This window comes from Malania oleifera, chromosome 4 (assembly GCF_029873635.1).
Source record: "Malania oleifera isolate guangnan ecotype guangnan chromosome 4, ASM2987363v1, whole genome shotgun sequence".
Classification (NCBI taxonomy): Eukaryota; Viridiplantae; Streptophyta; class Magnoliopsida; order Santalales; family Ximeniaceae; genus Malania; species Malania oleifera.
The window spans coordinates 81242128-81258598 of record NC_080420.1 but is presented as its reverse complement, the minus strand read 5'-3'; the positions used below and the strand labels follow the sequence as shown (position 1 = coordinate 81258598).

Sequence of the window (16471 nt, the reverse complement as noted above, 5' to 3'; positions counted from 1 at the left end):
CATATCTCTAGAGAGAAAAATACACAAATATATTAGAATGTAGAATATCAACCAGTAACTTCAAAGTTAAATATTGTACCTTTAGAACATCAAAGTAAATAAACTAGCATCAAGAATCAACAGTGAACACCTTTTTTGCATTGAGAATAAATGAATCCGCTCATTCATAGAAAGGATCTGTATGCATATCGTTTATCTTTCTTTATTTAAGGCAAAGTAAGAGATCCTCTCTGCTAAGATTTGATTAAAAATGAATGACCTAACTAGAAGATTGGTCTCTCCCTTTATTTATAATACAAATTTAAATACATTCTAATGACAATAATACCCTTACTAAATCTCACTAATTAACATACTAACACACTCAATAATAATAATACTAAAAGACATTTATAACCTCTAACACTCCCTCTCAAGCTGGAGCATCAATGTCATAAGCTCCTAGCTTGTTACAAATGAATCTAACACGAGCACCCCCAGATGCTTTGGTAAACAAATCAGAAAGCTGCATGTCCGACTTCACATAAGCAGTCGTAATGAGCTTCTGCACAACTTTCTCTCAAACAAATTGGCAATCAACTTCAATGTGCTTGGCCTGCTCATGAAAGACCGAGTTGGAGGTGATATGAAGAGCAGCTTGATTATCACAAATCAACTTCATAGGCTGAGAATGCAGCCCAATTCTTCTGACATGTTCTTCAACCAAACAAGTTCACAGGTAGTGTGAGCCATAACTCTATATTATAATTCAGCACTTGACCTTGCCACCACATTTTGTTTCTTACTTTTACAAGAAACCAAATTACCATCAACCAAGATACAATATCCGTTGGTGGATCTCTGATTGGAAGGTGATCCAGGCCAATCTGCATCTCTATATCCATGGATATAAGTGTGACCCTGATCACAATATAAAAGACCTCTCCTAAGTACACCTTTGAGATATCTCAAGATGCAAATTACTTTGTCCCAATAACTTGTCATCTAGAAATTGACTCAACACTTGTTGCAAAAGATATATTCGGTTGAGTAACTATGAGATAATTCAACTTTCCAACAAGTCTCCTATATTGTCTAAGATTAGGTAGGAAATCACCCATATCTGGCATTAACTTGCTGTTAGGATCCATGTGTGTATCAACCGGTTTGGATCCCAACAAGCCAATTTCATCAAAATTCTAACAAATCAAGAACATACTTCCTTTGTGACACAACAGTTCCGACACAAGATCTCGATACTTTTATACCCAAGAAGTATTTCAACGATCCCAAACCTTGGGTCTGAAACTTAGTCTAAAGAAAAAGTTTGAGACTCTGAATACCTTTATCATCATCACCTGTAATAACAATGTCATCCACATAAACAACATTAAGTATCCTACCCGATGAAGTGTGACAATAAAATACGGAATGATCCATAGCACACGGTCGAAGGCCAAACTCAAGTACTACAACACTAAAATGACCAAACCATGCTCTGGGAGACTGTTTTAAACCATATAAAGCCTTCTTGAGCTGGCACACTAAGCCTAACTCCTGTTGAGCAACAAACCCAGATGGTTGCTCCATATGAACCTCCGCCTCAAGGTCACCATGCAAGAAGGCATTTTTTACATCTAACTGATGCAAGGGCCAGTGACAAGTAGTAGCCAAGGAGATGAACAGACATACTGATGTAAGTTTGACAACTGGATAATAAGTATCAGAATAATCCAAACCATACACTTGAGTGTATCCCTTAGCAACAAGACGAACCACAGAACCATTAGGGTTGACTTTCACAATGTAAACCCAACGACAACCAACCACAGATTTGTTAGGAGCAAGAGGTAGCAAGTCCCAAGTACCATTGTCATGTAAAGCATTCATCTCTTCAACCATAGCATCCCTCCACCCTGAATGGGCTAAGTCTTCCGAAACAGATTTAGGAAGGGTAGTAGATAACAAAGCAGTGACAAAACAATAATAGGAGGGTGATAAGGAGTCAAACGAAACATAGTTGGAAATGGGGTGTTCAGTACATGTGTGTTTACCTTTCTAGACAGAAATAGGAGGATCAACATCATGGGAAGTATGATCACTAGAAGAGGAAACCAAAGGCATGGCAGTAGAAGCTACAGGGGACTCTCTTCCTTGGAGCAACTGTCGTGAATACACTTGCAAATTAGAATGATCAAAGTGATGAGAAGGGCTCAAACTACATGGATACTCAGATGGTTGATTGGGCAAGACAGCAACGTAAAATCTAGAAGATTAGGCAAAGGAAGAGACTCATTGAGCTTAGGAGTGCTCAATGACTAGGTGTAGTAAGGTATCAACTCAAACAAGGTAACATTGGGAGGAAAAAAAAAGCAATGCAGCACAGGACAATAACAATGATATACCTTTTGAGTATACAAGTAGACTAGAAAGACACATTTTATAGCACAAGGATCCAACTTATCCACCCCAGGAGTTAGTTGATGAACAAAGGACACAAACCTAAATATACAAGGAGGAAGAGAAAATAAAAATGAATTAAGAAAGAGAATGGAGTAGGGAATTTTACCACTAAGAATAGAGGATGGCATTTTGTTGATCAAATAACAAGCAATAAGTACAGCATCACTCCAAAACACTTTAGGTACATGCATTTGATAAAGTGCGAGTGATTTCAAGAAGATGTCTATTTTTCCGCTCTACAGCCCCATTTTGTAGAGGAGTGTGGGCATAGGATGATTGATGAACAATATCAAACAAATTCCTGTAAGTAGTGTTCACTGAAAAACTCTTTAGCATTATCACTTTGAAGCATTCGAACTAGCAAAACAATTTGAGTCTTTATTTCAAAACAAAAGGCATAAAATACATGAAATAACTCAGAACAATCTTTTATTAAATATAACCAAGTCATTCTTGAATAATCATCCATAAAGGTTACAAAGTGCTGGAAACCCAACCTGGGCACAACCCTACTAAGACCCCGTACATCTAAATGAACTAACATAAAAGGGCTTGCAGCCCGTTTATTGACCTGGGAAGCGAAAGAAACATGATGGTGCTTTCCCAACTGACAAGACTCACAATCGAGACTAGACACAGAACTCAAACTAGGAACAAGACATTTTAACTTTTTCAATGAAGGATGACCCAAGCGACAATGAATTTGGAAAGGTGTGGCAGCAGTAGTGCAGGCGGTAGAAGGAGATAGTGGCTCAAAGTGATAGAGTCCACCAGCTTCATGCCCTCCGCCAATCGTCTTCCTCGTCTTCAAATCCTGAATAACCACAGAATCAAGGAAGAATGTCACTGAACAATTCATGGATTTAGTAATTTTGCTAATGGACATAAGATTGAAAGGAAATTTGGGAATATATAAACTGAAGGAAGAGAAATAGAAGAAGAGGGATACAGTCCCAATTCCCTTTACTACATTTGTGGAACCATTAGCAAGAATAACACAAGGTAAATTTGCAGGACACTGAAGATTGGAGAAAAAGCTAGGTATAGTTGTGATATGATTAGTGGCAGCGGAGTCTATGACCTAAGGACTAGGACGAAAAGTACTGGATGACAAGCATACTTTGTGCTTAGTTGATTGGGCAAGAGATGCAATGGGAAGAGAAGCTTATTGTGACGCTTGATACTGCTGGAACTTGGAATACTCTTCTTCTGACATAGAGATAGTACGTTGCCCCCCCACTCGACCCCAAAGGTGAGGAGTCGGTGGTGGCTGCATTGGCTGCCCCCAAAGGTGTGAAGTTAGTGGTGGCTACATTGGCAACACATGAAGATCTGCCATGAAGATCCCAACATTGCTCAATACTATGATTATTCCGTCCACAATGAGTGCACTTGCGAGGAATACCTCTGCCTCACCCGTCTCTATCACTACGACTACTCAAACCACCATGATAACTTTTGCGGTTGTTTGGTAGAGATCTAGAATCACTCTATGTAGCAAAGGCTGTCCTCTCAACGCCAAATGCAAGAACAGGAGAATGCATGCTAAAGGAAGCACAAAGGACACGAGAATAAATATCAGCAAATGATAGCAACTTGGCATTACTAAGTATCTAGGACCAAATTGTCTCAAACTCAGGTCTCAAGCCTGCTAGAACACGAAGAACTGTCATCTGCTCCCACTACTTCTACATCTCACGAAGGTCGGCAGTTATAAGTTGCACGACGTTAAGCTCCTCATGAATACACTTCATCTCTCCAAAATAATCTATAATGCTCCTATCGGCTTGTTGTAACTGAAAGTACTCCTGGGATAAATCATACATACGTGTAATGTTACTGGAGTAAAGAAGTTTGACATAATCCAAATCTCCTTGCAAGTATCTAGATGCATACACATCCATGCAATTTGTGGCTCCATTGAATTCCATAAGAGGGAAACAATCAAGGCATCTTCCTAAACCCACACATCTTTTCTCTTCTCATCAGAAGACTCAGATTGGAGCAAGTTGTCAGATTTCCCTAATCCTGCTAAAGAATTCCAAACAGCTTTAGACCATTGAACATAGTTATTTCCATCCAACTTTTGAGTCATTATTTGCAGCAGCAATGCAGGAAACAAATTTTTGGGATTCATAGATTCCATCCCAACACTCACAAATCAGAAGTCACACCAAAAACAAAAAGAACAGTCAAAACTAATTGGGACAATCACAAACTATGTGAAACACCGACAAAACTATAGATGAGGTGAACAACTCACTGATGGATATAGCGCTGCCACAGCACTCACAAACAGCAACCACACCAAAAACATGAAGAACAATCAATAATCGGAAAAATCACAAACCATGTGAATACTCACCGACAGATATAGCACAGCCACAGCCTCACAACTGAACATACGAACACTTTCACAGCTCCAAAAAACTCATAAGGAAGCCTTCACAAACCTTGAACAGAAATTAACAGAATACCATGAGTGCATGGTCGAAAAAGGTTGATTTTTTTTAGCAAAAAACTGGCCTAACAGCTTGATAATATAGTCTAAAGAAGGAATCGGAGCATGGCAGAAGGAAAAAAATAAAGTGGCCAGAACTGCTCTCACGCACCAGCATGTGGGGTCAGCCCTGCTGGCATTTGGCCAGCACGTGGGGATGCGTAGGGGGGGACCTCCAGTGATAAGGTTTTGTGGGGCCGGTCGTCCCAGGGGGGGTATGATTATGTGTATATGGTTAGTTTTTTGATTTAGTATGGGATGGAGGTGGATTAGGGAAGAAACCCCTCCCCCCCCAAAACCCAAATGTCTTCCCAAAACCAAAGACGGTACCCATTTCCCACCATAAAATTTGTGCAAGGAATAAAAAGAGAATATAACTGCGAAATACCTTTCCAAGGGCTTTCACAAGAACATCGCAACCCCAAATTAGCATCAGATCCATTACTCTATCGATAAAATTTTCTTTCAATAACTTTGTGCCAAAGGGAAGACTCCTCTAAGAGTCAAAGGGAAAACGCCACAACCATTTACCCATTTAACCAATGTCTTAGACACCAATTGTCTTAGACACCAACTAACCAAGACCCAAACACCCCCTCCTTTTTATACCTACAGACAACCTCCCAACGAACCAAATGATCTTTATTCTCCCCCACTACAGACCAAATAAATTCTCTCATAATCTTCTTAATGCTACTAGGTACTCTCATAGGTATTCGAAAGATATACAAGAAATATAAAGACGTATACTAGAAAGTCAAGCCTGAAGGAGTGTAATATGCCCACGTAGAGAATATAAAGCACCCATCCACCTTTCCACTCATCCAACCTCTTAGACGCCTTCTACACCACAAGATCTCAAAACTCAACCAATCTAGGATTGCCACCTAGAGACACAACTAGATAAATCAAAGGCCAATCAAGAATGCCACCCCAACTACAGAGGACAATTCCAAAAATCTAGAAATATCTAAATTAATACAAGCTAACCCTCTCTTGCCCAAACTAATTGTAAACCAAAGACCCTCTCAAACAATTGCAAAATAGTAAGCACATTTAAAAGAGATTCCTTGTGATTTTCTAAAAAAACAAAATAGTATCATCAACAAACTAAAGAGGAGAAACCAACCCCCTCACATCCCACCCCATTCCCTCTATCAAAACCTCTATCTACAGCTCTAAAAACCAATCTACTCAAACCATCTACCCCAAGAACAAATAGAAAAGGAGAAAGAGGATCTCCTTACCTAGCCCCTCTTGAAGCCATAAATCAAGATTTAGGCACCCCATTAATAATAATTAAGAAAGAAGCATTCAATAAACATCCCCTCACCTAACACCTTTGTTGCAAAATTACGCCCTAAGATTATGTATGCAAACACAACAAATACAAAAAATTAGAGAAAAATAAAAGGGAGAAAAAGCACACAAATTTACATGGTTCAGCAATGTGCCTACGTCCATGGAGTCCCTGCGCAATTTTCACTATCAAACAAAAAACTACCTTAGGGTTTCAACCCTCGGCTACAATGTGTATATTTAACCCATATGAGAACCCCAAAATGTCCTCATATGATATACAGTTACATTGCGCCCTGACTAACGTATTGTACCATACCGAGGGATGGTGAACCAGTTAAATTTGTTTAAGTGGATACTCTCTAAAATATGAGCCACAACTCAACAAACTTATGTAAAAATTTCCAAATAAATCATAAGCCTTTTCAAAATCCAATTTGAACACAAACCTCCCACCTTACTCCTTTTCACATCCTCTACAACCTCTTCAACCACTAAAACGGCATTCTAATCTCCCTTCCACCCACAAAAGCACTCTGCACCTAAGAAATTTTATATCCTATTGCTAAATTCTGACTATTCGCTAGCGCCTTCACAGTAATCATACACACACTGGTAGCCAAACTAATAGGCCTAAAATCAGCAACATTAATACTACTTTTGAAGGCACCAAAGTAAGAAAGTGGAGTTAATACTTTTACTAAAACTCCATTAAAGAAAAAAGCTTTAAAATCTTTACTAAATCCACTCTAATCACATCTCAACATACCAAAGAAGGGAAAAAGAAAAGGCTTTATTAAAATCATCAAGAAATGTATCCTTATTCCTATCCATCCCAAACACAACCTTCCTAACCTCACTTCTCTCAAAAGGTTTCAAAAAAAGACAAAAAAAAAAAAAAAAAAAGTAAGCTCCTTAGCTATCAACCTATCACAACAGGGTCAAAAGTGACCTCTCCCTCTCTCACCTCCAACTCCCTAATAACACTCTTTTTCCTCTTGAAATTAGCCAAAGAATGAAAATTTTTAGTGTTACAATCACCCTCTCCAACCCACTAATATTTTGTCTTTTGCCTCCAACTCCTCACTTCCCCAAATTACCTCCTTTAACTCATTTCTTTTAAACCACCCTCATAACCTCCTCATCTAATAAATTCCTCTCCCTTTTCCTATCCAACAACTCCTCTTCTCCAAAAATGGTGTTTTTTAATTTCTAATATCTCCATAAACTTCAATATTCCACTTTTCCATCACTTCCTTCAACATCTTTGGCTTTCTCAGAAACAGCCTTCTTGATCCAAGTATCCCCCCCTATCGAAGGGAGAAAAGATCACATATTTTTAGACCAAAAAGCAAAAAACCACACTTAATCTTTCTAGCCTCTTAACGAAATAGGAAAATGATCAGACATGCAAGACTAGACAAAACCATTTGAGAAGGGTTTGGAAATCCACCTTCCTTGAATTGGTACAAAATAAAAACCTATCTAAACGACTTGTCACCACTCTCTCCCCACCCAAAAACCAAGAAAATAAAGCATTATCCATTTGAAAGTCTCTTCACCCACAATCCCTTATAAAATTATCAAAATCAGTGATTTGAAATGCATTCTTGAGCATTTTGGGGGTAAAATGGGGATAAAATGCTCAAGGCTTATTATAAAAGGCGAAAGTCCAAAAAGACATGCATTTTGGAGTTGGGCGTATGCCTCAGCCAAAAAAACTCTCATTTCACACCTCAATAGAGAAGGCATACACATTTCAAATCCAACATTTGTTTAATTTACATAGCAGAAGTAGCTTCCTGCAAGGCTTTTCCAATAGGACAACAGGGTTGCTGTCTTTCTTCAGCCATTCAAGCACCACGATTCCCATATTATCTCTCTATCAACCAAGTTTAAACGTTGACCAATCTCAAATCTTCTCCAAACTTGTGCCCTCGTCTTCTCAAGTGACCCTCCCTTTCCTATGCTAAGGACCTAATTGCAACCTGCAACACTCAATTCCTTTGGATATTCTACAGATCTTCACATAGAAGCTTGTCTTTGTAAATGACTTCTTTGACTTTAGTGAAGCAAATGACTAAGAGGTTCTCTTTAATTCCAACTAAAGTTATCTGTGTGTGTGTGTGTGTGTGTGAGAGAGAGAGAGAGAGAGAGAGAGATTCTAAGAGACAAGAAGATGAGAGAGTCAAGAGAGACAAAAAAGCCTAGAGATGTGGGATATGGGATCTGCTATGGGAAGCTCCCAATTTGGCCCCACTTTAATCTAGTTAGTGTTAAAAATAAAATAATATATTTTATTTTAATTATTTCAATAAACAATTATATAAATTTTAGTATTTATATTTTTTATAACAAAATAAGTTTCATTATAAAAGGAAAAGATTTTACAAAGAGGGAGAATAAAATATCTCCCAAAGAAAATCTTGTTCAAACCAAAAAAAAAAAACCTAAAACAACGAAAAAGGAAAGACATCAAACTAACCAATTCCTCCAATCCCTTTGTAAATTCTGAAAGCTAGCTTCGCCAAGCATTCCAAACCCGACACACCATAAAGAAGCCATATACTGAATCTTGTCCCAAAGAAAATCTTGTTCAAACTAGAAAAAAAAACTAAAACAATGAAAAGAGAAAGACATCAAACTAGCCATATACTGAATCTTCTCCCACACCATTGATTAATTAAGCTTCTTCCCATAAAATATCCATGCATTATGCTCCAGCCATATACCCCATAAGATTACAAAAATATTACTTTACCAAAGCCAATGAATGAAATGGCTAACAAGTCTTCCACTAAATAGGGGCAAACCCAACTATCTACCATAATACCGAAAAGATTGTTCCATATCCTCCATGCAAAATCACAATGCAAAAAGAGGTGGGATGCTGCCTTGGAATTTTTATAACAAAGCACGCTAAAACATCTGGTCAGAGAACCTTCAAAGGTCTCCTAATCTGTAAAAAATTATTGGTATTAATTTTATTAAGCACAACCAAGTAAAAGTATCTATATTTGGGGGAACTCTGACCTTCCAAATAAAAGGTGAGAGGAAAATAAGAAATGGAATAAGTCAAGAATTCATAAAAAGATTTACATGTAAACACCCCTAATTGATCCAGAGAACATGGACAAGCATCCCTCCCCGAAGATAGATTGCAATTATTCAATAAGGACAAGAAGGAAGACAACTCCACCATCTCTCGATCGTTTAGCAATCTACTGCGATGGAGGTTCCAAGAAACCAAAGGGCTACTCACATTGTCAACAAAAGAAGAAATAACTATATTCAGCTTACAGCACAACCTAAAAAGGCCACAAGGAAAAGAAGTGGAAAAAGAAACATTCCCAGGCCACGGGACTTTCCAAAAACGAACTTGAGATCCCCTCCCAACTTCAAGTTTACTGTGGGGGATGAAAAGAGTATAAATTTAGGAAATAGATGTCCATGGACTCACAAAAGAACATCTCAAATAAGCATTAGCATCCCACTCGTTCTCATCCATGCCGAACTTACTTTGTATAACTCTATGCCACCAAGAATTATCTTCTAAAGAAACGGCATAACCATTTAGCCTAAAGAGTGGTGTTTTTAGACACCAAATTGCCAAGACCCAACCCCCCTTCCTTCGTAGACCGACAAACCGCCGCCCAACTCACTAAATGGTCCTTGCAACTCCCCACTCCAGACAACAAGAAATTTCTCATGATTCTCTCAAGCTTGCTAGCAATCCCTAATTGAAACTTTTAAAAAAAAAAAAAACATCAAATACAGCAAAATGCTAGAAATACAAGCCTGAATAAGTGTAATTCTACAACCAAGAGAGAAAAAAACCCCCTTCCAACCATCTAATCTATTCATTGCCCTTTCCACTACAGAATTCCAAAAATCCATCACTCTAGGATTCCATCCCAATGGAAACCTTAAGTAAGTCAAGGGCCAATCCAATAAACCACATCCCACGTCTGTAGCCCAATCTCTAGTTCTCTCAATGGATACATTTAAGGTTGCTAACCCACTCTTCCCATATTAATTTTGAGCCCAAAAACCCTCTCAAAAACTTGAAGAACACCCAAAATTCTCCTAAAAGAAGGGTTATGATCATCAAGGAAAAAAATGGTTTCGTCAACAAATTGAAGATGAGAAATCACCACCCCACCTGAATCCCCACTCTTAACCCTTTCACCAACCCCCTATCTACCGCCCTATCCACCACCTTCCTTAATACATCAGCTGCAAGGACTAACAAATAAGGTGATAACAAGTCTCCCTTTCTAATGCCCTTTGAAGCAATAAACCAAGATTTGGGTTCACCATTAACAATAACCAAGAACCATACATTAGACACACAACCGCTAAGTAATTATAATTTATTTATGCATATTTTCAAATAAATTGAAGTTTGGAAATGTATAGGGCATAATGGAAGTATATAGCAATTAATCTATTCAAAGCTATAATAAAAACCAAGAAAAAGCCAAATAAATGGAGGAAATGCACATTAATACCTATAAGCAAAAAAAAAAAAGAAGAGGATATTCAAAATAGTAATAGCTATCACAAAATTAAACTTATGAGCCATAGGATGAAACTGTGGGCAAGGGCAACTAAATAAAGAATAAGATCAGAAAAGAAGGTCTCAAAGAATCAATAGGAGAACGACAACAAAAGTTATGTTTTGAGAAGATTAATGAAAACGCTTAGGGAAAAGAAAAGGGACTTGCCTTTTCTTATTGACCTAGAGAAAGCCTATGATAGAGTACCCAAGGAATTTCTATACCAACTCATTTCTTAAAGTTTTCAAATTCAGCAATAAGTGAATTGAATTCCACCACCCACGGAAAAAGATTAGACTAAAAACAAACGAACTAATCGAAGCATAGATCTAAAACGGATTGGAAATCACTGATTACAAGCTGAGTGCAAAGCCCACTATAAATTTAACAACGAATATTCAGATTACACTTCAAAACAAATGACGAAAGCCACCTGAACTTCGAACCCAACTGGGCGGGTCGTACTCCGCAAACGAAACAAACCCATCCCGGTTCTTATCGTGAAGCTCCAACTCCTTCTCGGTCCGATGCATGACCTCCGTTTGCGTCTGCTTCAAGTTCCACCCGGTGAGCTCTTCCTCGCTCACAAACCCATCCGGCGGGTCAACATCGATCTTGGGGAACAGCAGAGCCAACCTATTGGTGATATTGAATCGCTCCTCGTCGTTCAAGTAATCCTCGGCGTCCATAAAGTCCTCCCAGTCGGGCTGGGACTCTTCGCCGGGTGCGTCCTGGACGAGCTCCGGGTGGGCGTGCTCGAAATAGAGCTTCTCGCGCTGCTTGTCTTCACGGCGGCGCTCGATGTCGGCGACGAGGGGGTCGAAGGGGGCGGCGTGATCGTGGTGGTGCTTGTCGGCGAAGAAAGAGAAGGAGGAGCGGAGCTTGAGGCGAGAGCGGCGGTGGTTGGGGGGTTTTTTGGGGGAGTGAGAGATGAGGAAGAGGAGGAGAAGGGCCACTGAAATGTATAAGATCACAGAGACTTTGCTCATTGTTATTGTTCTCTCTCCTGCATCAATGCTGCCCAGAGAGAGAGATGCTGACGACTTTGGACTGAAAACAGAAGAGGAGGAAGGTGGAGTTGCAGATCTTACGGCCACCTGTGAACTGCTGTCATCGTTGCCAATCTGCCCGGGGAACTCATAGGCTTTACTAAACTTCCATTTCCGTTTCCATCTCCGTGTCCTGTTGAGGATTACTTCATTACTAAAATAAAAACGCGCTTTTTGCGCCGGCGGGTGGAATTTTGAAGAGTGGGATACGGAAAAAATAAAAATAAACCTTGTAGACTTTATTAGAATATTTGAAGATAAATAAAATTAATAAATGATCATGAATAGAAAATGGTAACTCGATTAAGATAATAACAAATAAGCACTATACAGCTCATAACTTTCTTCCACATAAATAAATTTAAAAATATACATAAAAATATTTTAAAAATTAAGGATCCATTTGCATTAAGAATTTTAATTCACTCTTATGTGTGGGTCCTACCGTTGTTAACACAAAAAGAGGTTTAGATGTTATGTTTCTTTTATTGATGATTATACTCGGTATTGTTACATCTATTTAATGAAACGTCGATCTAATTTCATCCATATCTATACTGTCTTCCGGTGATTTGTTCGTACTCAACACTATATTGTAGTCAAGTGTTTTCATTCTGATTTGGATGGAAAGTATACTCCTAAGGCACTTTCTAAGTTGCTCATCTCTTATGGTACTAGTAATCAATCTTCTTATACTGATACTCTTCAACAAAATGGTGTTGTCGAGAGAAAAATCGTCATATTGTTGAAACAGTTCGATCCCTTCTCTTATCTACTAAGGTTCCTAGTGAATTATTAGGGGAAGCGGTTCTTACAACAGTACACTGCTATCTCTAGAATTAGGGTTTCATGGATGACTTTGTCACTATAAAAAACAAGGTTATTAGTGACGATTCTAAATTAGTCACTAAATCTGCGGTGACTAATACTTTTTAGTGACGAAATTTGCAAATCGTCACTAATAACGAAGTATTAGTGATGGTTTCATTTCATCACTAAAAACGTAAGGTCATCACTATAAATTCTACATTTTCACGACTCAGAATCGTCACTAAAGCCTAAGTATTAGTAATGATTCTCAAACTATCACTAATGCTCATGGGACCTGCAATTAGTAACGGTTCTTAAACCATCACTAATAGTCCATTATCAATGATGATTTAATAACCGTCGCTAATGTTCATAGGACCTGCTATTAGTGACAGTTTGAGAACCGTCACTAATAGTCTTGCAATTAGTTACAGTTTTGAAACCATTACTAATGCTTTGTCGTGATATTATTAGTGATGGTTTACCGTCACTAATACTTTAAAATAAATAATTTTTTTTATTTCATTCATTAATTCTTATAAAAACATGTAATTACATTTTAGCATACATAAAATTGAACAATAATTTCTAAAATATTCATAAATTATTCAAAATTAAAATACAAATTATTCAAAATTCAAATACAAATTCAAATTAAAATACAAAAATTAATTTTATTTAGATAACAAAAAATACAGGAAAAGTCAAAAGTTGTATCCAACTGCAGTACTTGGCATCGTCTTAATGTTATGACAGCCGCAAACCCTACAAACTAATAATTATATAAAAAATTAGTATACGATTTTTGAACATATATATATATACTATAATTAAAAATGATTTGATAGTAAAATGATCGGACATTCGGACATAGTTAAAAAAAAAGTGATACAATTTTAAATAACTAAGTTTGATCAGTTGGAATTTACCTCACTTGGTTTGGATCTCGTATGCCTGACTTAAACACGTAAGTGCTAAAATCCACTAAATTTGTTAAGTTTGTTTGTATTCTAACTTTACTTCTAAGTAGGCAATAAACTATTGAGGAAGACTTTTGGGGCACCGTTAGCTTTGGCACATCCAGGTCAATGTGACGGACGTGTCAGGACTGACCCTATTCTGTTTAGATCTCATATGCCCAAATTAGACACTTAGGTGCTTAAAATAAACTAAGTTTAATACGTTCACCTCTACACGCATAATTTTCAATCATGAAATAATTTTTTGGCACTGTTAGCTTCGACACGTCAAGCTTAATGTCACGAATGTGTCGAGACTGACCCCACTCGATTTGGACCTCGTATACCCAAATTGGACATCTGAGTGCTAAAACCCACTAAGTTTGCTATGTTTGTTTGTATTCTTACTTTACTTCTAAGTGCGCACAAAACTCCCAGGAAGGAGTTTTTGGGCACCGTCAACTCCCACACGTCCAACTCAATGTGACAGACGTGTCGGAGCTAACCCCATTTAGTTTGGACCTCGTATGCCCGAATTGGACGCCTGAGTACTTAAAATCAACTAAGTTTATTAAGTTCGTCTCTAAGCGCATAATTTTCAATTGGGGAGGAGTTTTTGGGCACTGTCAACTCCGGCACGTCTAGCTCAATGTGACAGACGTGTCAGAAATGACCCTCATTTAGTTTGGACCACGTATGCTTGAATTGGACACCTCAGTGCTTAAAATTAACTAAGTTTACTAAATTCGCCCCCAAGCGCATAATTTTTAATCGGGGAGGAATTTTTTGGCACCATTGGCTCTGGCACTTTGAGCTCAATGTCACAGACATGTCGGGATGGACCCCACTCGATTTGGACCTCATATGCCTTAATTGGACACATGAGTGCTAAAATTCAGTAAGTTTGTTAAGTTTGTTTGTATTCTTACTTTGCTTCTAAGTGCGCAAAAAGCTTCCAGGGAGGAATTTTTTGGCACCGTTAGCTCTGGCACATCCAGTTCAATGTCACAGATGTGTAAGAACTGACCCCATTCAGTTTCGACCTCGTATGCCCGAATTGGACACCTCAGTAATTAAAATTAATTAAGTTTACTAAGTTCGTCTCTAAGTGCATACTTTTCAATTGGGGAGGATTTTTTAGGCACTATCATCTTCAGCACATCTAGCTTAATGTGACGAACGTGTCAAAACTAACCTAATTCAGTTTTGACCTCGTACGCCCAAATTGGACACCTAGGTGCTTAAAATCAATTAAGTTTACTAAGTTCGCCTTTAAGCACATAATTTTCAATCGGGGAGGAATTTTTGGGCACCGTCGGCTTCAGCACGTCGAGCTCAATTTCACAGACCTATCAGGACTGACCCCACTCGGTTTGAACCTTGTATACCTGAATTTGACACCTAAGTGCTAAAATACAGCAAGTTTGCTAAGTTTGTTTGTATTCTTACTTTACTTCTAAGCATGCAAAAAGCTCCCAAGGAAAATTTTGTGGGCACAGTTAGCTCTGGCATGTCCAGCTCAATGTGATGGACGTGTCAGAACTGACCCCATTCTGTTTGGACCTCGTATGCACGAATTGGACACCTTAGTGCTTAAAATCAACTAAGTTTACTAAGTTCGTCTCTAAGCATATAATTTTCAATTAGGGAGGAGTTTTTAGGCACTGTTAGCTCTGGCACGTCCAACTCAATGTAATGGACGTGTTGGAACTGGCCCTATTCAGTTTGGACCTTGTATGCCCGAATTGGACACCTGAGTGCTTAAAATCAATTAAGTTTACTAAATTCGCTTCTAAGTGCATAATTTTCAATTAGGGAGGAATTTTTGGGCACCGTCAACTCTGGCATGTCGAGCTCAATGTCACAGATATGTTGGGACTAACCCCACTCGGTTTGGACCTCGTATGCCTGAATTGGATACCTGAGTGCTAAAATCTAGTAAGTTTGCTAAGTTTGTTTGTATTCTTACTTTTCTTCTAAGTGGGAAAAAACTCCTGGGGAGGACTTTTTTGGCATCGTCAGCTACAAAACGTTCAAATCAATGTCACAAATGTGTCGTAACTGACCTCATTCAGTTTGGACCTTGTATGCTCGAATTGGACATCTGAGTGCTTAAAATAAACTAAGTTTACTGAGTTCGCCTCTAAGTACATAATTTTCAATTGGGGAGGAGTTTTTGGGCAATGTCAGCTCTAGCACATCCAGCTCAATGTGACAAATGTGTTGGAATTGACTCCATTCAATTTGGACCTCGTATGCCCAAATTGGACATCTGGGTGCTTAAAATTTACTAAGTTAATTAAGTTTACCTCTAAGCGCATAATTTTCAATCGGGGAGGAATTTTTGGACACTGTCAGCTCCGGCATGTCGAGCTTAATGTCACAGATGTGTTGGAACTAACTCCACTCGATTTAGACCTTGTATGCCTAAATTGGACACTTAAGTGCTAAAATCCAGTAAGTTTGCCAAGTTTGTTTATTTTCTTACTTTGCTTCTAAGTGAGCAAAAAGCTCCCGGGGAGGATTTTTTGGGTACTGTTAGCTTCGGCATGTCTAACTCAATGTCACGAACGTGTCAGAATTGATCCCATTCAATATAGACCTCGCATGCCCGAATTGGACACCTAGGTTCTTAAAATCAACTAAGTTTACTAAGTTCGCCTCTAAATACATAATTTTCAATTGAGGAGGAATTTTTGGGCACTATTAGCTCCAGAAAGTCCAACTCAATGTGACAAACTTTTCAGAAGTGACCCCATTCAATTTGGACCTCGTATGCCTGAATTAGACACCTGAGTGCTTAAAATCAACTAAGTTACTAAGTTCGCCTCTAAGCTCATAATTTTCAATTGG

General features: G+C 38.4%; 2 protein-coding genes across 5 annotated transcripts in view; both read right to left on the bottom strand.

Annotated features, from left to right (window-relative positions):
• LOC131154589 (uncharacterized) overlaps positions 1-12056 on the bottom strand; it is a 49422-nt gene extending 37366 nt beyond the window's left edge. For 3 of the 4 annotated variants that reach the window (XR_009136517.1, XR_009136518.1, XM_058107494.1), the window contains exon 1: positions 11234-12055. Coding sequence is in view for 1 of the 4 variants with exons in the window: in XM_058107494.1 (XP_057963477.1) it covers positions 11234-11789 (556 nt within the window). In the remaining 3 variants the exon portion in view is untranslated. Of the gene's footprint in view, positions 1-11233 lie in introns of all 4 variants that reach the window. The other variant, XR_009136519.1, reaches the window with a different exon arrangement.
• The window catches only part of LOC131154584 (uncharacterized), a 531072-nt gene that overhangs the window by 355968 nt on the left and 158633 nt on the right, over positions 1-16471 (bottom strand). The window lies entirely within an intron of this gene.